At 42.8% G+C, this 26,126-nt stretch overlaps 1 protein-coding gene across 1 annotated transcript in view; it reads right to left on the bottom strand.

Moving 5' to 3' along the window:
• Window positions 1-21,964, bottom strand: part of AMER3 (APC membrane recruitment protein 3) — a 28,867-nt gene extending 6,903 nt beyond the window's left edge. Inside the window, exons 1-2 of the mRNA XM_077488368.1 lie at window positions 21,764-21,964; window positions 2,385-4,996 (exon numbers count right to left, since the gene is read on the bottom strand). Coding sequence (XP_077344494.1) covers window positions 2,385-4,980 — 2,596 coding nt within the window. The 5' untranslated portion in view covers window positions 4,981-4,996; window positions 21,764-21,964. The remainder of the gene's footprint in view (window positions 1-2,384; window positions 4,997-21,763) is intronic.
• Between the last annotated feature and the right edge of the window lie 4,162 nt (window positions 21,965-26,126).

The following is a 26,126-nucleotide window of genomic DNA, read 5'->3' as shown; positions in this document are numbered from 1 at the left end:
GCCGGGACCAGCGAAGGAGGCGTTGCTGGCCCCATCACCTGGTATGGACTTAAAGGGGAATCCCTACACTGAAAAAATGGTGTGGGGGTCCCCCCTAGGTCCATATCAGACCCTTATCCGAGCACGCTACCCGGCCGGCCAGGAAAGGGGGTGGGGACGAGCGAGCACCCCCCCTCCTGAGCCATACCAGGCCGCGTGCCCTCAAATGGGGGGTGCCTTGGGGAAGGGGGGGCACGCGGATAGTCCGGCGGACTTAGTCTGCTGTACCTAGTCCACCGCAAAAGTACCGTGTGTGGGCTGGTAGCTCGTTCGGAAAGTCCAGCGGACAGTCTGCCAGACTAAGTCCGCCGGATAGTCTGATACGTGTGTACGTGGCATTAGAGAACCTTAGTGAGCAAATAGCATCATGAAGGCTAAGGAACATACCAGACAGATCAGGGATAAAGTTGTGGAGAAGTTTAACCACTTGCCGACCAGTTATACTGCGACAGGGCTACTCTATGTAATAGAGTCTGTGTAATAGATACAGTGGGCACACTTAACCCTTTGATCGCCCCCTAGTGTTAACCCCTTCCCTGCCAGCGTCATTTATACAGTAATCAGTGAATTTTTATAGCACTAATCGCTGTATAAATGTCACATGTCAAAAGTGCACGATCTGTCCACAGCAATGTCGCAGGCCCGCTAAAAATCGCTGATCGTCGCCAATTACTAGTAATAAAAAATAATAATAATAAAAATGCCATAAATCTATCCCCTATTTTGTAGATGCTATAACGTTTGCGTAAACCAATCAATATATGCTTATTGCGATTTTTTTTTAGGTATGTAGAAGAATACATATTGGCCTAAAATGATGAAGAAAATTTTTTTACGTTTTATTTTGGATATTTATTTTAGCAAAAAATAAAAATAAAATTTTGTTTTAAAAATTGTCAGCCTTTTTTGTTTATAGTGCAAAAAATAAAAACGGCAGGGGTGATCAAATACCCCCAAAAGAAAGCTCTATTTGTGGGGAAAAAAAGGACATAAATATTGTTTGGGTACAACGGCAAGCAACTACGCAATTACCAGTTAAAACGACACAGTGCCGTATCACAAAAAATGGCCTGGTTATTAAGGGGGGTAAATCTTTCCGGGGGTGAAGTGGTTAAAGCAGGGTTAGGTTATTAAAAAAAATCCCAAGCTTTGAACATCTCACAAAGCACTGTTCAATCCTTCATTCAAAAATGGAAAGAGTATGGCACAACTGCAAACCTACCAAGACATGGCCGTCCACCTAATCTGACAGGCCGGGCAAAGAGAGCATTAATCAGAGAAGCAGCCAAGAGGCCCATGGTAACTCTGGAGGAGCTGCAGAGAACCACAGCACAGGTGGGAGAATCTGTCCACAGGACAACTATTAGTCACGCACTCCACAAATCTGGCCTTTATGGAAGAGTGGCAAGAAGCCATTGTTGAAAGAAAGCCATAAGAAGTCCCATTTGCAGTTTGCAAGAAGCCACATGGGAAACACAGCAAATATGTGGAAGAAGGTGCTCTGATAAGACCAAAATTTAACTTTTTTTCAGCCTAAAAGCAAAACGTTATGTGTGGCAGAAAACTAACTTTGTACATCACACTGAACACACCATACCCACCGTGAAACAAGGTGATGGCAGCAGCATGTTGTGGGGATGCTTTTCTTCAGCAGGGACAGGGAAACTAATCAGAGTTGATGGGAAGATGAATGGAGCCAAATACTATAAATAACCTTAGAAGAAAACCTGTTAAGATTCTGCAAAAGATTTGAGACTGGGGAGGAGGTTCACCTTCCAGCAGGACAATGACCCTAAACATACAACCAGAGGTACAATGGAATGGTTTAGATCAAAGCATATTCATGTGTTAGAATGGCCCAGTCAAAGTCCAGACCTAAATCCAATTGGGAATCTGTGGCAAGACTTGAAAATTGCTGTTCACAGATGCTCTCCATCCAATCTGACAGATCTTGAGCTATTTTGCAAAGACGAATAGGCAAACATGTCATCCTCTAGATGTGCAAAGCTGGTAGAGACATACCCAAAAAAGATGTGCAGTTCTAATTGCAGCAAAAGAGGGTTCTACAAAATATTGACTTGGGGGCTGAATAGAAATGCACGCCACACTTTTCACATATTTATTTGTAAAAAAAATTGCAAATGATTTATAATTTTCCTTCCACTTCACAATTATGTGCCATTTTGTGTTGGTCTATCACATAAAATCCCAATAAAATACATTTACATTTTGGTTGTAACATGACAAAATGTGGAAAATTTTAAGGAGTATGAATACTTTTTCAAGGCACTATACTTTAACTTACAGAGAAATTTGTATTTTGGGTGGAAATATAATTTACATACCTCTTTCTTCAGCATCAGGTATAGGGCCAATGGGCTCAAACTCATCTTTTCTGAATTTGGAAAAATCTATAGACAAAGCATCCGAATTATGTGCAAAGTCTTCATTACAAGCAGATGTATGGTTATACTTTCCTGTGTTAAAAAATATGACTGCATCTCCTGGCTTGTGAACTTTGTACAAAGTAGAGGAGAATCTGGAAATCACAGATGAACATGGGGACTTGAAAAAAGGTAGGAAATTTGTCTTGGTAACAAACTTGTTGGATTGAGTTTCCTTTGGCGTTTGATTGTTAGTTGTACATTCATCCTTTGAATACTTGACTGAAAGAGAGTTCAGTATAGGTGCTTCATCAGAGGTTTTCAGATGTTTCTTGTCGGTTTCATTATCACACTTGAACAAAGCTGGTTGAAGCAGCGATGGTTGAGGCTCAGTGTCACATTGTTCTATTACATTTTTAAAGTTCTGAGATATTTCATATGGTCGTATTATTTTACTTGTACCATGCAAAGTGTTTTGGCTACCAAATGTTATATGCAGTGATGATAATCGAGCTGTGAACTTATCGAGAATTTCTGTCAAACCCTTATTATTTTCTGCCATGGAGCTGGTGACATATTGTAGACCTAATGAATGTAAAGTGTCTACATGGTTATGAATATATGGCACATTTGTACCATCTTTTATACTTGTGGACACCATAGGGGATACATTTTTATTCTCTGGACTTGATGCAGGCAACTCCTCTTGGTTTTCATTAATGTTGCTTAAAGTTGTTAAGAATGATGACTCCAGATCTGAGTCTTTTACGTTCAAATGCTCTTCAGATGGGGCACCTTTTTCAGGCAAGCCCTCCTTAGACTCTGTAAGAGATGTGGCTGGTTCTTCAAATTTGTTGCCAGACAAGATATCAGCCAATATATTTTCAGAATCTCTGATATGACTAATTATACTGCAATATTCTTTTTCTTTATATCCCCTGTGTGATTTTAAACACTCTCCTCTTATGTCTCTTGATGTCATTTTATGGATTGCTATTTTTGATCCCATTTCCATTGGTTCTATTTCATCAGAAGAAACATTTTGATTATTGATTTCTGAATCTGATATCTTTCCTGTCTTCTTTAACCAATTGACCATTCCCATGCTTAAAGTCAACTCTGTGTCACATAGCTTCAACAAACATTCTCTCCCTTTCCAAGTACTTTGAAGAATACCATCTCCCACTAGATCATGTGGTGGTTGGGAGGCCATATTCTCTTCAGATCCCACACAAAAACTGTAGATAGATGTAGGATTTTCAGCATTATGACTAGATGCTGGAAAGTCGCACTCTTGGCTTGGCCATTTCTTTGTTTCTCCAGAGTCACAAAATAACTCATAAAGGGCATCTCCACTGTAACTGTCTCTTGGAAATGATCTATGGGTTTCCAATTCATTTTTGTCTTCTTCCAGTCCAGGTGAGTATGAATCATAATATCCTTCATCACTTGTAGATTTTGGAGACTCTGGGTCATTAATATTCTCACTAGAAGACATGAGGTCATTATAGGATGATGTGGAAACTTGGTCTCTTAACACGGTGCTGTTAGTTTCCTTTCTGATTGCATCATTACAATCATGTAAAGATTTAGCTTCAAATAGTCCATTTGAACTTACATTTCTTGGAAGTGACTTTGCATGTCCATGGAGTCTGGAGAAATCTACTGATTCTGATTTGGCTGGTGAGGCAAGGCGCTCTCCACCACCTTGAAAGTTAGCAGCTATAGGGCTCGGCTTTGAAATAAATGTCACTCTGCAATTTTCTATATCAATAAAAGAGGAACATTCATCTGCAAAGATTTCTCCACAACCGGTAAGTGAATCAAAGCTCTTTAGAGATGCCACATCCTCACACAAGGCTTTGAAGGAATCAATGGCATCAATGAAAATTTCACGGTCAGGGAATTCTGGAGCTAGGAGCTCATCAGAAACCATTTCACCCACATTGGACTGATTTTGGACTATTTCTTCTCTGTTTGGTTCAACATTCACTATCTGGAGCCTCTCGTCTTCTGATATGGTATCTTGCTGCTTGTTTCTTTTTAAATTAAACATGTTTCTTAAACTCTTCTTAGGTCTTCTCAGAGAAATTCTTTTCTTTGGCAGTGATTTAGCAACTGATGGCACAAAAGGCATCTGAGGCACAAAGTTTCTGTAGTCAATCATAGTCTGTTTGCATGTCGATGGTCTGGTGGTTTGCAGTTCATTCCTTTTGCCACCTGGGTCTTCAATGAGCCCCGGGGAACTTATGCTACTGGGTAGTCTTCCATGTCCACTTACACCAGTGTTTTTATCTAATTTGTCATCTCTTGTAACACAATCAGATGTTTTGCTTTTCTTAACAGTTTTTGGGCAGCGGATATTATCCCCTGTCACTTTTGTGCAAATACTATTAGACATTCTTTGTGTTCCTGTAACATTCTTTTTAATTTCATACCGAGCAGGATTCTTCTGACATTCAGTTTTCTTTTTATCTTTACATCCAACTTGAGGCACCTTTTCCGAATGGTTTTGTGCATAACTTATGATAAATGTCTTGCCACGCATCAGTTCCATTGTTTAAAATGGAGATCTGTAAAAAAAGAAGACAATTCTTTATGTCATGTTTAATTAAAAAAACAATAGTTTCAAAAAATTATAAGAGATAAAGTAGACCCTAGCATTTTTTTTTTACTTGTTACTGCATTGACTCTACAAACTTACTAATATAAATATACACTCGTTTTTTATTAATGCCCAATTCCAGAGGAAACTTTTTAGGTTTTGGATAAAGTGGAAAAGGGTTTGAACTTTGGCACCCCAGATGTTGGCAAACTTTGGCACCCCAGATGTTTTGGAACTACATTTACCATGATGCTCAACTACACTGCAGTGTGCATGAGCATCATGAGAAATGTAGTTCCAAAACATCTGGGGTGCCAAGGTTCACCATCACTGCTCTATACATGTGTTAGAATAGCCTAGTCAACGTCCAGACCTAAATCCAAATGAGAATGTGTGGAAAGTCTTTAAAATTGCTGTTCACAGACATTCTCCATCCAATATGACAGAGCTTGAGCTATTTTGCAAAGAAGAATGGGCAAAAATGTCATCCTCTAGATGTGCAAATCTGGTAGAGACATACCCAAAAATACTTGCAACTGTAAATGCAGCGAAAGGTGGTTCTACAAAGTATTGACTCAGGGGAACTGTATACAAATGCATGCCGCATTTTTCACATTTATTTGTAAAAAAATTTGAGAACCATTTATCATTTTCCTTCCACTTCACAATTATGTGCCACTTTGTGTTGGTCTATCACATAAATAAATACATTTACATTTTTGGTTGTAACATGACAAAAAGTGAACATTTTTAAGGGGTATGAATACTTTTTAAAGGCACTCTACTGTATGGGGAGGCTTTACCATACAGTGTTACTAACAGCAGTGAAAGCATTTTCTCTAGTAGTTCGCAAAAAATCTAGAACCTCTGTAAGCAATTCATTGCTGTCTGTGTCCTCAATAGGGAGATTTTGATGTTCTCCCTGTCTAGGTGATGGGTCTCAACGTGAGGTTTTATCTCTTCATTATTTAAAACTTACTGGTGTTTTTACACTTATCAACACCATTCAAACCTAAAAACATTTGCGGTTGGAATTTTTAAACATGTACCCAATTATCAAGTAAAATCTGGTAGGGTTCACCACATTTGAAATACCCTTAACATGTACAGATTAACTACCAGTACTGTAGTAGAATTTCATATTAACCAATATATATTTTATGTTATTCATATTATTATTATTATATAGTAGTAGTTTTATCAATATTATTATTCAATAATTAAATCAATAGTTATTAATCTTTAATAATGTATACTATGTTTTCCATAGCTTTAGAAATACTTCATTTTAAATGTTGAACTAGTTGACATCTCTGCTTTTTTCTCATACTTTTTATAAGATAAGTTTATTGGGTGAAAGTTCATTAGGATAGTTAATTTTTAGTTTTTAAGTAAGCACTAATTGGAAAAGAAAACACTTGACAGCAGATAAATCACAGAGATAAGATAAGAAGATCTTATACAGGTGGTTTAGAAATAATTATGTGGAATATGGGAAAGTTATGTACAGTACAGTAATTAAGTTTGACAGGGTCAAACAAAGGTCTGCTTGTGCCCTCATTAAAACTGTTAAAATACATTGAATAAGGAAATACTGATATATATGTTTATAATAATAATTCATAATTAGACAATATTGAATAAAGTAATTGGCTTTGTAGAGAGTATATATATATATATATATATATATATATATATATATATATATATATATATATATATATATATATATATATAATGTAGATGACACAGTATTTTTTGTGAAACCCATGTATGTATACATGCAAATAGAATTGTATAGTGAGAAACAATAAGACATAACATAATGGTGGGGTTATTGAACTCTATGTATGCTGCCCTATTGCATGGGTCATGGAGGTCAGAACCAGTGGACAATTATCTGTTCAGGTAGGCGTCTATCAGGCTGACTGTTTGTCTATGCAGCCCTATTGCACAGGTGAGAGACAGTCAGAACCAACAGGCAAATATCTGCCCTTTTGTTGTAACTTGTCTCCTTGTACGAGTCAAATAAAGAAAACCTGTATCACTGAAGTCCTGCCTGGGTCAATACGTTATTATTCTACTTCAGTACCCTAAAATGAAATATTGGGGTAACACGCACTGGAAGTGTCTGGAAGCCCATGCCAGCAACCAAGATGGTGGTGACAGAACTTCAGTTCCTGTGGAGAGATTGCCGAAGGTGCACTTGCACGCACTTGTGCACTAATTGTGACAGTCATGGCGCCAAAATAATAATAATGCAATAAAAAAGAATGGTGAAGTGACTAACACCAACCCAAATGATACAATCCAAATATACAAAGTTAAGTTTGCTACTCAGCACAAATATTTTTGATTAAAAAATGGGGGCTAAATTGGGGGGCTAAATTTGCCCCCGGTTTGGCCAATTTGTTTATGGCTAAGTGGGAGGAGGATGTCGTCTATGCCCTCGAGAGACCAGAATTGGTTCTTTGGGCTAGGTACATAGACGACATCCTCCTCCTTTGGAAGGGTGACCATGCATCTCTTGATGACTTCATGTCCTTTCTTAACACAAATAATAGAGGCATACATCTCAGCTATGAGGCCAGTCTCACTTCTATTCATTTTCTGGATTTAGAGATCCGAGTTGTTGACAAACAACTGGAATTTAAAACATACTTCAAACCTACCGACTGGAATGGTTACATTCCGGTCGATAGTTGTCATCACTCACAGTGGCTGAAGTCAGTCCCTCAGAGCCAGTTCCTCAGACTGAGGAGGAACTGTATCAGATTGGAGGATTTTTACACCCAGTCAGCAGTTTTGAAAAATAGGTTTTTGGAAAAGGGTTATCATTCTACCCTTCTGGATACTGAGATTGAGCGGATTTCTGGGCTCGATAGAGATGCATTGCTACAGCCTGTACCCAAGAAAAGACAGAAGGTTAAATTGAAATGGTCTTTTTTTACATCCTACTTAGTTCAATCTAGATAAATCAAGAACATCATCCGAAAACATTGGGGTGTGTTACAGAGTGACAGACTTTCGAGTTCCACTATTCCTACTAACGCTGGTGTCATTTTTAGGGGGACTCATTCTATACAAGGGCAAATAGCACCTAATGTCATAGATCCGCCCAAACGTACCCCCTTCTTCCAAGAGTGTAAGGGATATTATCCGTGTCGTAAGTGCAATGTCTGCCTACACAATATTTGTGGCAGACGTAGGAGTGATACTTTTACGTCTGCAGTCACACAGCGCACTTACCACATGGAGCACTTTACCACTTGTGCTAATAAGTTAGTCGTCTATATGCTGACTTGCCCTTGCAACAAGCAGTATATAGGACGTACGATCAGCACATTTTCCATCCGGGTTAATGAACATTTGACTAATATTAAAAAAGGCAAAACCAACCATAGTGTCCCCTGACATTATCTTGAATATCACGATCAAGATCCGACAGGAACACAGTTTGTCATTATTGACAAGTTTGTCCCCCATTTGAGGGGTGAATCCCGATTACGGGGGGTTTCTCATCTTGAAACCCAGTAGATTTAAACCTCAAAACATATTCACCTTTTGGTTTAAAAGTGGAATGGGACATCAATTCATTTATTAATAAATCTTAATTTCACTGATTTACAATTTTTTTTTCCTCTCCTCTTTTCTTCTCTTTTTTATTTCCTTCTTTTTATTTTTATTTTCATTTTTTTTTTTTTTTTTTTCTTTTTTCACTTTTATTTATTATTAATTTTTTATCTTTTTTGTTCTCACCAAGTGGGGTGGTAGTTTCCTTGTGTGTCTCAGTGACACTTGGGTGCCCCTTCACTCATCCTTTAACGGTTGTAGATATATGCAGACTGAGGAGTGTTTTGACATTAGTCTGACAGTCTACTACCGTTTATAGGATATGTGCCTTTCAGTATTATGTATAATGTCCATCTACAGCACGTGCGCATTCACACGGGTGAAACAGCATGATTTTCGTTGTCCCGTGATGGCGCATGCGCTGTGGACATGGCGGGTCACTGCGTGCGCGTGTGCTCCAGTTGTTTTTATTTCCACCCCAATTGAAGGAGCCAGACCTCATTTTGAGTTCTGGCCCTTCCGCATTGGATGGAGGGCGCACGCGCACGTTGGTCTGTCAATACTGGCGTGCGCGTGTGCACACGCCTTATGTAATTTCCGGGTCCGGTGTGGTATCAATGCGAGGCTTGGTTTGTTTACAATCAAGCCTCGCTTCCGGACCCTATAGCTTTTTCCCTTTTAGGCATTACGGAATCCACTCAGATTGGTTGTAACATCCCTGGGCATAGTAGCGCTGTAGCTGGGCATTGGCTGATGTCAGCCATGTGTCAGGGTGACCCGTTTTCACTGTCTTTTTGCCCATTTTCGCTGGCTTTCCTGACGATGATTATGGCCTCTACTTGATCCCTATAGGCTCTGTGTCCTGGCCAAGTACTGGGGGATTATTGTACAAAGCGCAAGATTGGTGTTTTGGATATGGGGTGGGTCTTTAGTCCATTATGTGAGTAATCCTACCCTATTAAGAAATTTGTTGTTATCAATTACGGACTAAGATCTCTGATTGGTGCTATATTTGTTATAGTTATTTATGTATGTATGTGCAATATGGGGGAGCAGTTAGATGCCCCAGTAGAAGTCCTTTGATTCGAAACGCATAGGGCGAGGTTTCTATGTTCCCTGTATTGCTTTTATTCCTGTGATCACGTTTTTTAATTTCTTTTGTCTGTATATGCTGGTTTTATGCCAATAAACAGCAAATCCTGTTTTTGACCTACACGATGGGAAGTCGTTGTTCTTTTTGTTTTACATATGATTCCCTTCGGGAGTTTTTTCTTCATTGTTGAGTATTGGTCAGAGACCATCCTTTTACCATTGGAACCTTTGGAAGGAAGACTGGAACCCTCGAGATGGTGTCGTTCACTTCTCCATTGACGAAAGGACCCACAGCCCCTCCATTGGCCGATGGATCATCTGTGACCTGTCGCATGGTTCCTGTGAAGTCGAGGACTCATTGGCTTAAGCTCGTTTGACCTGGTGTTACCCACATACAGTGGTCTTTTGTCTCTGGTAAGATTACCCACTTCATTCACATTTCATTTGATGTTATCTCCCCAGATGTCCTTTGGATTACCTTTCTGCCTATGCAACGTATGAGCCATCACATTGGTGATATTCATGGACTCTGGGGACTGATTCATTATTTTTAGTATATTTGGATTGTATCATTTGGGTTGGTGTTAGTCACTTCACCATTCTTTTTTATTTCATTATTATTATTTTTTTAGCGCTACATTATTGTTTTTCTATGAATTAGAGTTGCCTGAGTCATTTAGAATCCACCTTGTCTTCCACATAAACTTATTGGAACCTACTATCCCTGAACCTTTTCCAGAATGAAGCACCGGGCCACCTGAACCTGTAATTATTGACAGGAGGAAGAGTTTGAGGTGGAAACAATCCTAGACTGCAGGAAAAGGATAAATCAGGTCCAGTTCCTGATAAAGTGGAAAGGGTATGGGCCAGAGGACAACTCCTGGGAACCGGAAGGTTATATTCATGCCCCGAAATTTGGTTCAAGCTTTCAAGAACTCCTATCCTGACAAGTGGGCAAAGTTAGGCATCCGGAGGCTTGCCCTTTAGGGGGGGGGGGGGCAATGTCAGGAAGCCAATATGAGCAACTAAGATGGTGGTGACAGAACTTCAGTTCCTGTGGAGAGATTGATGAGGGTGCACTGCATCCTCTGCATATCAGGCTCCATCATCAGGTACGTGACAGGGAGAATCAATGTGTTGCCTGGGAAAGGGTGCCTTTTAGCCTACAGAAAATCATGATTTAATCCAATTAAAGACAGATGGGTTTCAGTGGTGGCTGGTGGGTTTTTCTTTTGGGGGAGTAGCAAACAACCACCCCCCGGGCGGCCGGTGGTGCAGCACTACCACCCCCACCACCCCGGGTGGTTGGTGGTCTGGCACTTACCCAATCTAGTTGGCAGGCTGTGGTGTCCTCTTACACGGTCCGCCCGCCATGTGGGCAGCAGCTCCAGTGTCCACTCCTTCAGCAGCTTCCTCCGCCGTGTCTCCTCTCTCTTCCGCCTAAGCGCTAGGCATCAATAGGATCGCCTGGCGCTTTGGCCAATTCGGAAGCAGGTCTCATAACCTGCCTCCTGATTGGTGGGGGGGAACTTTAGTGTGAAAATAGTGAAAATTCATTCGCTATCATTGCACAACTGGGTGGGCTTAGAGTGCAGTGCTCTTCACCCTTTTTTGAAGCCTATTAGAGCCTCTGGCTCTAATCACGTGCTTAAAAAAACACTTCCCCTCCATTGGAATTCATCGCCCAGTGCCCTGATATGTAGATCAGGGGACCGGATGCATGGATGGAGGGGCGACACCCATGTGCCCTCTATGGACAGGCTGTAACTGATGGGTTTGCTCCAAAAGGAGGAGAGCCTGGAGTAAGGCAGGCCTTGTGTTCTCCAGGCATTTAGGAATCATTATGGACTTGGATCAGGGGTTTAGAGTGTAAAGGTCTCAAACTACCAGCTGTGTACATATATGGCAGACAGGCGGGTCTGCAAAGGCTTGTGCAGTTATAGAGCACAGAGGATGGCATGGATAGCCCTGGAGTAGCTTGGAGCCTGCCTACACCCTCATGGGGTTTCTGTATCGGGCACATATTTTAATATGTTTGGTTTATGTGGGGAGCTTACTTAGCATCTATTTCTGGGCATTTATCAAGTAGGGCATTTGTTTCATAACATCTTTGGGCACTACTTGAATTTTGTTTACTGAAAAAACAAACCTGAAAATGAGCCCACAGCCTTAGTGTTCTACAAAATAAATTTTCTCCTATAAACAAACACATTTTCTCATTGTACTCACCAACTAGCCTGCAAACAAACCATATTGACCCTGTCTAACAATACATGTTAACAAATCAGCTAACAATCTATAAAAAAGATGGCAACCCCCCCCCCCCCCCCCTATATATATAACTAGCCTTTGCAGTAAGGTGCACATAGAAGGACAACACACATCACAAACAAACAAAAATTTCCCAGCACACTTACCAGCTAGCATTGCAATCTTTTTTTATAGCTTTTTCTCTGATTTGGTGTGGAGGGACATTCGATGTCTTCAGCTCCCATTGTGCCATTACTGGGGGTCCAGTATGTCCCTGTGCCAAAAAGGAGGAGTGGATACCCTCCAGACAAGCCTGCCTTCAATTTATCCTCTGCTATATATGCTCCAGCTTAGAGACTCTGAAAACTATAGAGTTGGGGCTATGGTAAACAGGAGGGGCCCTGACGTGGGCACTGCAGCTTTCACATATATTTGCAAATGTGTGAAATTAAACCCTCTGTTTTTAATGTAAATTGTTAGACAGGGTCAATTTGGTTTGTTTGCAGGCTAGCTGGTAAGTGTGCTGGGAAATCATCTGTTTATTTGTGATGTGCGTTGCCCTTCCATGTGCATCTTACACAGTTTCATAGTTAGTCAGGTTTTAAAAGACCATCTAGTTCAACCACAAAAAAAAATAAAAAAATAATAATAATATCATACAATCCCATATACCCAATTCTATACCCACAGTTGATCCATAGGAAGGCAAAAAACCCCAGCAGAGCATGATCCAATTTTCTAAAGCAGGAGAAAAAATTCCTTCCTGATCCCCCGAGAGGCAATCGGATTTTCCTCGGATCAACTTAACCTATAAATGTTAGTACCCAGTTATATTATGTACACTTAGGAAATAATCCAGGCCTTTCTTAAAGCAATCTACTGAGCTTGCCAGAACCACCGCTACAGGGAGTCTATTCCACATTTTCACAGCTCTTACTGTGAAGAAACCTTTCCGTATTTGGAGATGAAATCTCTTTTCCTCTAGACGTAAAGAGTGCCCCCTTGTCCTCTTTGTTGACTGTAAAGTGAATACCTCGACACCAAGTTCGCCATATGGACCCCTTATATATTTGTACATGTTTATCATATCCCCCCTTAATCTCCTCTTATCAAGAATGAATAAATTCAGTTCCTTTAATCTTTCCTCATAGCTCCTCCATGCCTCTTATCAGTTTGCTTGCGCTTCTCTGCAATTTCTTCAGTTCCCCGATATCCTTTTTGAGAACTGGTGCCCAAAACGGAACTGCATATTCCAGATGAGGTCTTACTAATGATTTGAACAGGGGCAAAATTATATCTCTCTCTCTCTCTCTCTCTGGAGTCCATACCTCTCTTAATATAAGAAAGGACTTTGCTCGCTTTGGAAACCGCAGCTTGGCATTGCATGCTATTATTGAGCTTATGATCTACCAAAACCCCCAGATCCTTCTCCACTATGGATCCCCCCAGTTGTACTCCCCATAAAATGTATGATGCATGCATATTCTTAGCCCCCAAGTGCATAACTTTACATTTCTCAACATTAAACCTCATCTGCCACATAGTCGCCCAATTAGACAGAGCATTGAGGTCGGCTTGTAAATTGGAGACATCCTGTAAGGACATTATTCTACTGCATAGCTTGGTGTCATCTGCAAAGACGGAAATGTTACTTTTGATCCCAGACCCAATATCATTTATAAAGATATTAAAAAGTAAGGGTCCCAGCACTGAAACTTGGGGTACACCACTGATAACTTTAGACCATTCAGAGTAAGAATCATTAACCAAGACTCTCTGATTTCTGTCTTTTAGCCAGTTTTCTATCCATTTACAAACTGATATTTCCAAACCTGTAGACTTTACCTTACACATGAGCCATGTGTGCGGAACTGTATCGAACGCTTTTGCAAAATCCAAGTATACCACATCCACCGCCACCCCTCTGTCCAAGGTTTTACTTACCTCCTCATAAAAAGAAATCAGGTTTGTCTGACAACTTCTGTCTTTCATGAATCCATGCTGTCTGTTGCTTAAAATATTTTTTTCCTGCAAGAACTCGTCTATGTGGTCTTTTATTAATCTCTCCAGTATCTTCCCAACTATAGAAGTTAAACTAACAGGTCTATAGTTACTTGGTAAAGACTTTGTTCCCTTTTTAAATATAGGCACCACATTGGCCCTGCTTACTGCAAAGGATAGTTATAAATTGGGGTGGTTGCCATCTTTTTGTATAGCTTTTTTTCGCTGATTTGGTGTGGGGGTACATTGTGTTCCTGTGCCTTTAAGGAGGAGTGGGCCTCCTCCAAGTAAGCCTGCCCTTAATTTATTCACTGCTATATAAGCTCCAACTTGGAGACTTTCAAAACTATAGAGTTGAAACCGGTGTATACAGGCTTGGCCTTGACATGGGCACGCCAGCTCTCATATATTTGTGCAAATTTTTTTAACAAAACCCTCTGTTTTTAACATGAATTGTTAAACTGGGCCAATTTGTTTTTTTTTGCAGGCTGGCTGGTAAGTGTGGTGGGGAATTTTTGTTTGTTTGTGATATTCTTTGCTCTTTTGACCCCTTTTGCACGGGACGGATTCGTAACGATCCGCGCCCGTGATGATCCGCTTGCTCAGCAGGGATCGCTCTGTTTATCACCACTGTGCCGGTGGATGACAGGGAGGTCCCTGCACATCTCCGCTCTCCTCTATGGGGGATCGGATGAACACGGACCGCCTGTCCGTGTTCATCCGATCCGTTCTGCAGACGGATAGAAAAATTGGATTTTTATATACAGCTTACCTGTAAAATCCTTTTCTTGAGAGTACATCACGGGACACAGGAGCTTCATTACATAGTGGGTTATATAGGCACCTCTGGTTATTGGACACTGGTTGACCCCAATTAAGGAGATTTCCTCCCCTATATAACCCCTCCCATATGGGAGGCACCTCAGTTTTGTAGCAAAGCAATAAGAAACCACGTAAAACCCAAGAGGGGTGGGAGCTCTGTGTCCCGTGATGTACTCTCAAGAAAAGGATTTTACAAGTAAGCTGTATATAAAAATCCCATTTTCTTGATCATACATCACGGGACACAGGAGCTTCATTACATAGTGGGATGTCCCATAGCAATGCTCAGATTGAGGGGAGGGAGACACAGATCATAATTATAGACCGCCAGGGACCGGAGGACCTAAACTGCAGCCTGCAGTACGCTGCGCCCGAAGGCGATATCCTCTTGCCCTCTGACATCCACCTGATAGAATCTGGTGAATGTGTGGACTGATGACCAAGTTGCAGCCCTACAGATCTGCCCAAGAAGCACTTACAGCCCTAGTAGAGTGCGCTTTCACTTGAAAAGGAGGAATCTTCCCCTTTACACTATAGGCCTGAAAAATAACCTGTCTAATCCACCTTGAGAGAGTGGATTTTGACACCGCCTGGCCCTTCCTAGGGCCTTCCGGCAAAATAAATAAGCAATCAGTTTTCCTTATCTGGGCAGTTGCTTGAAGATAAAGACTGATTGCTCTAACCACATCCAAAGTGTGCAAAGATTCTTCTTCTGCAGACTGTGGGTCCGGAAAAAAGGATGGTAGGATTACGTCTTGATTCAAATGGAATCCCGAAACCACCTTAGGTAAAAAGGACCTGTTGGGACGCATGACCACCTGGTCCTTATGAATAATTAGATACGGCTCCTTGCTGGAAAGAGCTGCTAGCTCTGATACTCTTCTAGCCGTGGATATGGCTACCAAGAAGACCAATTTTTTAGTCAGGAGAACTAATGAATCCAGATGCAAAGGTTCAAATGGTTGCCCCTGCAAAGCCGAGAGAACCAAATTCAGATCCCAAGGGCATACCGGAGGTTTGACTGGCAGTCTTATCCGCATGGCCCCCTGGATAAAAGCCCGCACCAGGGAATGCGATGCAAGTGGCTTTTGAAAAAACACTGACAGGGCCGAAATCTGCACCTTGATAGTGCTTATGGCCAAATTCATTTCTAGGCCTGACTGGAGAAAGGCCAAGATCCTGCTAATGACATACTTTCTAGGATGGCATTTCCTGAGTTCACACCAGGAAACATATGCCCTCCATATTTTGTAATAAATAAGCCTGGAAGCCGGCTTTCTGGCATTGACCAGAGTAGAAAGGACTGGCCCCGAAAGGCCACGGTCTCTCAGAATGTGGGTCTCAGCAGCCAAACCGTCAAATTCAGACTGCATAAAGCAGGATGGTAGATTGGACCCTGTGAGAGCAGGTCTGGCCGGAGAGGGAGGATCCATGGCCTGCCTACTGCCAACTTCATGATCTCCCCGTACCATGGTCACCTGGGCCAAGCCAGGGCCACCAAAAAGACCGACTTTGTCTCCCTCTTGACTCTTCCCAGGAACCGCGACAGAAGCGGGCTCGGGGGGAAGGCATAGATCAGATTGTACTGATCCCAGGGAACTGTCAGAGCATCTGACCCCTGAGCAAGTGTATCTCTTGTCCTTGACACAAAATTGTCCAGTTTCCTGTTGAACCTGGATGCAAACAGATCTACGTCTGGAGTACCCCACCTGTGACATATGTTCCGAAACACGTCGGGGTGCAGAGCCCATTCTCCTGGGCACAACTGCTGGTGGCTCAGAAAATCCGCCTGCCAAATTTTCCACTCCTGGAATGAAGACTGCAGAAAGACACGGAACATGCTTTTCTGTCCAGACAAGTATGCGATTCACCTCTTTTTGGGCCACCAGACTCCTGGTACCACCCTGGTGATTGATATAAGCCACTGCTGTGGCATTGTCGGACTGAACCCGAACCGGGAGACCTCGTAGTCTGTAAGACCACTTTATGAGAGCCATATAAACTGCCCGGATCTCCAAGATATTTATGGGCAATAGCTTCTCGATCGCAGACCACTTCCCCTGCGAGCACGTCTCCTCCAATACTGCTCCCCAGCCTGTCAGGCTGGCATCTGTTGTGATAATCTTCCATGGAAGAGGAAGAAAAGTTTTGCCCTTCAGCAAATTCTTGGTTTGTAACCACCAGACGAGACTCTTGCGTGTCCCTGGGGATAGACGCATAGGAAGATCCAAGGCTTGGGGCTTCCTGTTCCAAGCCGCAAGGATGCATCTTTGCAGAGGCCTTGAGTGGAACTGGGCGAATGGGACGGCCTCGAAGGAGGCGACCATTTTCCCTAACAGTCTCATGCACAGCCGAACGGGGGAAGATCTTCTGCCCAGAATTAGGCGCACCAGATCTCCAATGGCCAAGGCCTTTGGCCTTGGAAGAAACACCTTGCCCTGAGCGGTGTCAATGATCATGCCCAGGTATTCCAACCTGGTGGCAGGCTGTAGGGACGACTTTTCTAGGTTTATGATCCAACCTAGGCGTTCCAGGTGTTCTAGCGTTCTGGTGACGCTGTGGTTCAGGAACGCTGCTGTTTTCTCCATGAGAAGCAAATCGTCTAGATAAGCCATGACGGCTATACCCTGAGCTCTTAGGTTTGCTAAGAGAGGGTCCAGAATCTTTGTGAAGACTCGAGGGGCCGTAGCAAGCCCGAACGGCAAGGCCACAAATTGAAAATGGCGCCGCTCTACCGCGAACCTTAGAAATTTTTGGTGTGCGGGAAAAATTGGCACATGGAGATATGCATCTTTGATACCTATTGATGCCATAAATTCTCCCCCTTGCAGGGAGGAGACCACAGTGCGAATTGACTGCATTCGGAAGGACCGGATGCGTAAAAACCGGTTCAGATCCTTCAGATCTAGGATAGGTCTGACACTTCCATTTGGCTTTGGAACGGTGAAGAGATTTGAGTAAAACCCTGAACCCTGTTCTTTTGGGTCCACTTCTACTATCACCCCCTGGGATAGTAAGTGATCTAAGGCCAGAAATAGCGTTTTTTGCTTTACTGGATCCCTGGGGACACTTGACCTTAGAAAGCGAGAAGGTGGAATCTTCTGAAACTCTAGCCTGTAGCCAAGAGATACCGAAGAGATCACCCACTTGTCCTGGATCTCTTCCCGCCAGGCTCCTGCAAATCGAGGAAGCCTTCCCCCCACTCGGCCGAGCGGGGGCGCCCCTTCACAGGGAAGCTTTTGTAGGTTGCACCACAGCGCCAGTCATGGAAAAGGAGGCTTTTAATAAGGTTTCCAGCTTCTTATCAGTTGGATCCTTAAATACCTGCGCATTATCCAAGGGACAAGTCAGGCTTTTATTCACTCAAGAAACAGCCGCATCAACAGATGGGACCCCCCACTTCTTGGTGAAACTTTCCTCCAGAGGATAATGCATAGAAAACCTTTTAGGAGGAGCAAACAGTTTACCGGGATGTCCCCAATCCTCATACAACAATTCATCCATTAAGGGATGGATGGGAAAGGAATAGGCAGTCTGTGGGGCTTTCCTGACTCCCAGGGAAGAAACAGAGGACGTAGCGACTTCAGCAGCAGGCATTCTGAATGTGGTACGCACCAATTCAGTATAATACTGCACCTGTTTTCTGAGCGCCTGGGAGGAGGGGACTCTCTCCTCTTCCTCTGATTCCTCCGACTGCTCAAGATCCCTGTCCCCAGACAGGGATCTCTCCTCATTTTCAGAAGAATCATCTGAGAGAGGAATTTCAGCAGAGGGAGGGGATCTACCCCTTTTCCTGCTATCTTTCAGGGAAGCAGAAATAAAATTCATTATTCTCCCTTCAAAACCCTCTAATGTAGCCCTAAGGGAGTCCTCAGTGACATAAACCGGGGCTGGGACATTAGGAGAGGCTGCAAAACCTGACAGGGGCACTGACTCGTCTTGAGAGGCTGGCTCCAGTCTTGCAGGGGGGGATGGTAACTTACAGGCACTATTAGAACCCCTGGACCTAGGCAGTGATTTACCAGTGCTCTTGTTACCTCCCCCTGAGACCCTCTTATGAGGAGACATAGTCCTAAGCTACAAAGCAGAGGTACTAGTACAAGTGCAATCACTGTTGTGCTTAAAGTCTCAGAATAAATATATATGCTTAAACTGCACAACCTGATGCTGAGTAGGTGTCTAAGGTTTGCCTGGATCCAATCCCCACGGATGCTTACTGCCCACAGCTCCTGTGTCTCCACTTACAGCCTCCTGACGCTCTGGGCTTTTTAAAATTGCCGCCTGGCGCCTGCGCAGTACAGCGCCGTGCACACCAACGTGCACGGCTCACAACCACACTCCCCCCTCCTCCATTAGGCCGGGAACGCGCCTGGCGCGCGTGCACGAGGACCGCGGGATCCAGGGGGGGAAAGGAGAACTCCACCGGAGCTGCGTGGGACCCCCAGACTACGTGGGACCCCTGTGTTACCTTGTTGTGGCAGGAATTGCAGTGGAGACGTGAGACAGCTGGAGAACCTGGCTTCACTGAGCGTGTGTACTGAAAGGCATGTAAGTATGCATCAGGCTGCTCTTACTCCCTCTAGTGGTGGAAGCCAGGTAAGACATACAACTACTCACAATGAAGAAATCCATCATATAATAACATATATAGGATTAAATTCCCTTACCTGTCCCCGCCGCAGGAATTGCTGAACCAGACAAATTCCAGCCTTCACCCATCACGGCGGGCAGTGTTAGCCAACCTTCAGGTTTATCTGGGGCTCTTTCTCAGAAGAGCCTCCTACCTGGACCATGTAAAGACTCTGCCAGAAACTTTTGTGCGCTCTGTGTAAACAGTACACCAAGTCTGGTTTTCCCAGAACACAGTCTTCCAATGGAGAGGACTTACAGGCCAAACCTCGTTTCTTCGGCTGACGAGGCCCGGGTACCATACCATCTTGGGAGTCAAATATCGGCACGAGGTATGGATCCGGTTTGTTGTAGCCCTTAGGCCCCTGCAGGGACCTGCACAGAGCTAAAGTTTTATGTGACCAACCACCATAGACACTGACGAAAAAACTGAGGTGCCTCCCATATGGGAGGGGTTATCTAGGGGAGGAATTCTCCTTAATTGGGGTCAACCAGTGTCCAATCACCAGAGGTGCCTATATAACCCACTGTGTAATGAAGCTCCTGTGTCCCGTGATGTATGATCAAGAAAAAAGGATTTTCCTCCATCTGCAGAATTGGACCATAGCGGAGACGGACGATATCGAGTGTCTGCAGATGTTCATCTGCAGACACCCGCTATCCCATAGGGAGGCATGTATGTCCGTATTCCATCCACAAACGGATGGATGAAATACGGACATATGGTCCGCATGTGTGAAAGGGGCCTTCATGTGCACCCCAGTGCGAAAGCTATGGCGGTTGCCAGATTTTTTTTGTAGCTTTCCTGCACTGAATATAAAATATCCTGTAATTTAATCTTTCTTTTGATAAAGATGCTGGGGTTTATTTACTAAAGCTGGAGAGTGCAAAATTAGTCTCTATTCTGCAGAGAACCCAATCAGCTTCCAGGTTATATTGCCAAAGCTTCATTGTACAAACTGAGGTTAGAAGATGATTGACTCCCATGCACAGCTGCACCAGATTGTGAGTGCTCTAGCTTTAGTAAATATCCCCCACTGACTCTTAGCCCCTGTACACACGGTCGGACATTCTGCCAACCAAATCCATTGGATTTTGTCCGACGGATTGTGTCCGAAACTGTTGCATACACACGGTCGGACCAAGTTGTCGGAAAATCCGATCGTTCAGAACGTGATGACGTTATTTCGTTACGACGGGACTACGTTCATGCTAGTAGCCAATAGCTTTGGTGTAGGAATTTGATCGGAGCATGCGTGGCACTTTGTCCGATCAAAATTCTCTACACATGATCGGAGTATGTCCGATCGGACCAGTTTGTCGGAAAATATTTCCAACAAGTTGGAAAATTGGGTCCGACGGATATTCCGACGGAAACAGTCCGATGCATACCACACACAGTCGGATTATCCGACAACACGGTCCGATAGGACACATTCCGACGCATTCTCCGACCGTGTATACAAGGGCTAACAATAGTAATAATATAAGTGCCTAACCTCCTTTCCCAGGCGCGTATGTTACATGTATGCAACATATTATATTTTTTCTAGTCTAACAAGTGTGTAGTGTACTTGATTTTGTGACATGATTTTGTTAGCATTAATACATCTGAGTGAAGGCCAATAACAGGCATGTTTCCAGCCCTTGTTCTACACTTGATATATTTTCTGCCTCTAGGTTTGCAATCAGCACAATAATGATACAAGATGTGACAATTAATAAAACAGCCTTAGATCAGCAGAAACAAAGGACTGCACTGTGCAGACATCGATCTGAGACTGCAGAAAAGCAACAGAAAATCTCAATCTGCAGGACATGCTACGGTCACCATGATCACAACACTGAGTACATCCATCAGCAGCAGCACATGGTATCTGCTGAAATCATCCAGATATTCAGAAGGAGCAGTCCATCCCTTCCACAGTTCTCATCTGTGCTTGGTTACTCATGTGAACTATATGGATAATTATAGGCTCCTGCTGCTATGCAGAGAAGAAAAAAGATAAACATAGGAATGTCTTCTCCAAATGTCTTATTTTTATATTAATAAATGCTTTGTTGCTTGCTATAGATCCATGTATACCACAATCATTATTAGTATATACTAATCTGACAATTTAAAAAAAAAAAAACAATGCCATAAATAGAGACTAAATTCTAGCTATGAATCCATCTATCAGACCTAAGGAGCATAACACTGGAGAAGATACATTTGGAGCAGTTCTAATAAAATACACACAAAAAAAGAATCATTACAGATCCATAGAACACATTGTTTACCTGCAAATACCTCATTTACATTCATCCTCAACAATGAAGCCATCAGGTATTCTTCTTTATATCAGAAGAGAGAATGCATACTTACTGATTATTAAGGCCCTTCTGATTTAGTGCATTTTTCTCCTATGGATTATTTTGTAATGTTTTCCTTCAAAAGCGATGGCGATGCAGTCAGCACAGAATCCTTCTATTAGATGTGGAAGCGGCTGCTCATGACACAGCTCTGTTTTCCCCACCCCACTCACATCTGATAATGTCTACTGCACATTCATTTCCAGCAATGCTTATACAGGCTCGGAAAAATCTTGGATGTGCTGCACAGTGATTTCATCCTAAAGTCATTGCGTGTGCTCCAATGCAAATGACTGTAATCCTGGGGTATACTGCAAGTGTCACATCATATATATACATGTATGTATGCGTATGCATTATATATATACATATATATATATATGCCACTGTACATACAATATAATATATATATATATATATATATATATATATATATATATATATATATATATATATATATATATATATATATATATATATATATATATATATATATATATATGCCGTGGCCGCCAAAGTCAGCAAGGGGCCCCTGTGCAGAAATTATATTTGGGCCCCAATTATTGCTATCATCACGGCAAGTAACACATGGAACTACTCACTGAATTATCCTAAAAAATAATAACCTTTGATAGAACGACCATATTATACAAACATTCCACACCAAAATTATATTTGTGATGAAAAATAGCTAATCCATCCCTGTGAATTTACCCCAATATGTCACTGTGTCATAGCACTTTTTTTTTTTTGTGTCATTCCATTACAGCTAATTATATAACAGAAAATTCCATCACCCAGCAACTGCACATATCATCCAGCAAGAATCTAGACTGCAATGGCACATTATATCACCTAAGAAGAACATGCGTTGAGATAACACATTATATTATCCAGCAAAACAATATTATGCTAAAATAGCCATTTATATTAACTAAAAACATTATTCATACATCAATATCCTCTCCAATGTGGGGTTCTCTCATATTTAGCCACCACCAGCCCTTTTAATAAGAGGCCCCCTTTTAGCAAAATACTGTCAGGCCCCTTTCCCCCATGGGGAGCTCCCTACAAATGTATCCTGCAAATGTACACATCCTCCAGTAAAGGCCCAATCACACTGGTTCTTAGGGTAGAATCCCCTGTAATAGGTGGTATTTAAACAGACAACCAAGGTAAAAGGGCATAACACTAACCACCAATGTAATGGGAGCATTCACATTGTCCACCAGGGCCCCCAATATAATGGCGATCAGGGTAAATACCGCCATTACAGTGCTAGTCAGCATAAACTCTCCTGTTACATTGATGATCATTGTAAAATCATTTGTTACATTGGTAGTCAGTGATGACACTTGTTACATTGGTGGTCAGTGTAGATTTTCATTTTACATTGGTGGTCAGTATAAATTGCCTCGTATGTTCAAGGTCAGTATTAATTTAGTTCATGTAACATTGCTGTTTAGGGATAGAAGGCCCCCTTACATTGGAATTTAGCAATGTGTCAATAACTGATGTTCAATAGGAGAGAGCCATATTATACTTGTATTATTGGGTGAAGGGCCCTTATTCATTGGTGTCAGTGGGAAAAGGTTCCTAATTCATTGTTGTGATTGGTTACTTTTCTAGGAAAGAGCTCATCTGGTAATGCTGATTAATGAGACAAAACTATGACGCTGGTAAAGTCCACAGACCTGGGTCAGACCCAGCATACTTCATTCACTGAAAATACCCTGGCTATCACTTGGCCACTGGGATCCTGGGGCTTGGTACAGGTGGGGACAGCCTCTACCTGTAGTTAACAGCAGGTAGTGGTCAGATCCATAGCCAATAGACGGCTTGCTATTGGCTATAGAATCTGCCCACTGATTGGCATCAATCACAAGGAGACCGAGGACCTAAAGGGGAACTAGTGTCTCAGCTTCCCCATCAGGCTCCACCCACTGTAGCATTACTGGTTACTAGGGGGTTGTTTGCAATGAAGCTTACATCATCCTTAAAAGAGAAGCATGGCCAAAGCTTTTCTCATCCATACTTCTCTTCTGGGTCACAGTAGTGCACTGCTCTCCTGTGACCCAGAATCAGCTGATAGTGGCCTATTGCCCAGAGCTGGTGCTGGTGCAGGTTCTAGAAGAATCCCAACCATATTGTCGGAATCCACCCAGTTGTCTGATTGATAACTGGCACCCACCCCATCTCCAGCCCAATGCTCCAATAAGCACAGAGAAGGCAGAGCTGGAAGCAGCGACTGAGTCACAACTCTCAGCCCCAAGAAGACTGAAAGCTGAGCGATCGGTGGTCATGTGATCGTTCAATTCTTGGACTTAGAGTCAGCAGGAGTTTTATAGCCCACACCTCTCCTTTAACAACCAGTAACAGGTTGGTTGTAGTGGTGGAAAATATGCCACTCTGCTACAAGCACTCTGCCTGTCTCTGTACACCAACTTACAGTTGGTCTGAATTATCTCCAGTTTCATTATCTACAAACTGGTAATTATTTTTATTCTGATGCATTAATGGTGCCACTTTGTAAAAGTATGTATTGAGAACTTACTGAATCTGCCACACATGTTGATAAAGTTACAAGGATTTTTTAACCTGGCACAGGCCATTTTACAGGGCCATAGTACTATACTATTGTTGTAAGAGTTTTATTAAATTCCCCTGATCATCTCAAGAGACTCACTGTGTTCCTTTACTGAAAATCCCAGTCAAAAGGAGGCTTGTCCAGTGTGCAAAATTCTTTTTGTTCAAGTGATTACTTTTTCTGTTATTGCAAATCATCAGACGCCTTTGGCCTAAATCTCTAACAAGCATTTGTCTACTTGAAAGTCTGATAACAGAGGCTGGTACCAGTGCATCAGGGTAAGTAAATTTAGTTGTTGTCTTACTGTAATCAGTGAGCTGTGTGATTATTTTCCTCGGTTCTGTTTCACTGGCTGCAGGGTTGACTGCTTCCCCCTGTCTGTATGGAAATCTTCTGGAAGATAGAGGGCAGGGAGAGTCAAATCAGCAGCTGCATACTTATGCAGCCGTGGCAAATCCCTGGGGAGATGTGCTCAGACGGTGGCTGGGAGTCTGTATAAATACTCAGACTTGGAACAGAAGTGTCTTGTCCCTAAGGATGAGATCTAGGGTTGCCACCTTTTCTTCAAGTCAAACCCCTAAAGCCCCGTACACACGAGAGGACTTATGCCCGACAGACTTCCGAAGGAGTTCCGTCGGAGTTCTGCCGGAGTTCCGACAGAGTTCTGACGGACTTTTCGGCTGAGCGGACTTGGCCACACACAATCACACTAAACTCCGACGGATTCGAACGTGATGACGTATGACTGGATTCGAATAAGGAAGTTCATAGCCAGTAGCCAATAGCTGCCCTAGCGTCGGTTTTAGTCCGTCGGAATAGCATACACACGAGCAAATTTTTCGAAGGGACCAGGTACGGCGGAGTTCCTTCGGAAAAATTTGAAGCATGTTCCATATTCTAAAGTCCTTCGGACTTTGGCGAGTCAAAAGTCCGTTGCAGCCCACACACGATCGAATAGTCTGACGGACTCAGTCCGTCGGACTTTGAATGTTGAAAAGTCCGCTCGTGTGTACGGGGCTTAACACTTTAGCGGCGCACAGCAATTTTTTTTATAGTAAAAACTCCACATATATTTTGCAATTAAATAACATTTCTAATCAAATTAAATTAATCTCAAGAGTCCCCCTTTACATCAGAGTCCACAGAGTTCCCTTTTACATCTGAACTCATGGAGTTCCCTTTCACTGTAAGGGGGGACTCTGCAGACTCTGACGTAAGGGAGAACTCTGGGGACTCTAACATAAGGGATGCTCTGGGAACCTGGATCTAAGGGGAAACACTGAGAACTCTGATGTACGGAGAGGACTCTGATGTAAGGGGGAACACTGTGGTCTCTGGTGTAAAGGGGAACTCTGATATAAGGGGTGCTCTGAGAACCCTGATTTACCTTAGTGTACTTACTCAGAGGCAGGTGAGAGAAGGGGGGGGGGGAGACCTCAGTCACAGACAGTAATGGATGGTGAGCTCACTCACTCCTTGGCAGTCAGCACCTCTCATCTAGATGTAGCTGAGGCTGCTGGACTTCAAATTTCTGGCCCCCATTTTCCTTTTCTGAGGCACAGCGCCAGGGATTGAAGTGTGGGCAGGCACAGAGGGGTAGCGGCAGGAGGAAGTGGAGCAGATCAAGCCCTCTCTCCTCTCCTGTCTGTGTGTGTGTGGGGGGGGGATTGTTAGTGTTGGCTTTGGGCGGTGTGAAAGAGAGTGTAACAGACACTCTCAGCTTAGACAACTGCAGCCAGCAACCCTGCTGGGAAGTCATAGTCTGGTCTGAATAATGTGTCCAGGTTGC

The sequence above is a fragment of the Lithobates pipiens genome, unplaced genomic scaffold, assembly GCF_037356315.1.
Source record: "Lithobates pipiens isolate NorthernLeopardFrog02 unplaced genomic scaffold, aLitPip1_a1.2 Scaffold_18, whole genome shotgun sequence".
Taxonomy (NCBI): Eukaryota; Metazoa; Chordata; class Amphibia; order Anura; family Ranidae; genus Lithobates; species Lithobates pipiens.
This window is presented reverse-complemented; position numbering and strand designations above follow the sequence as displayed.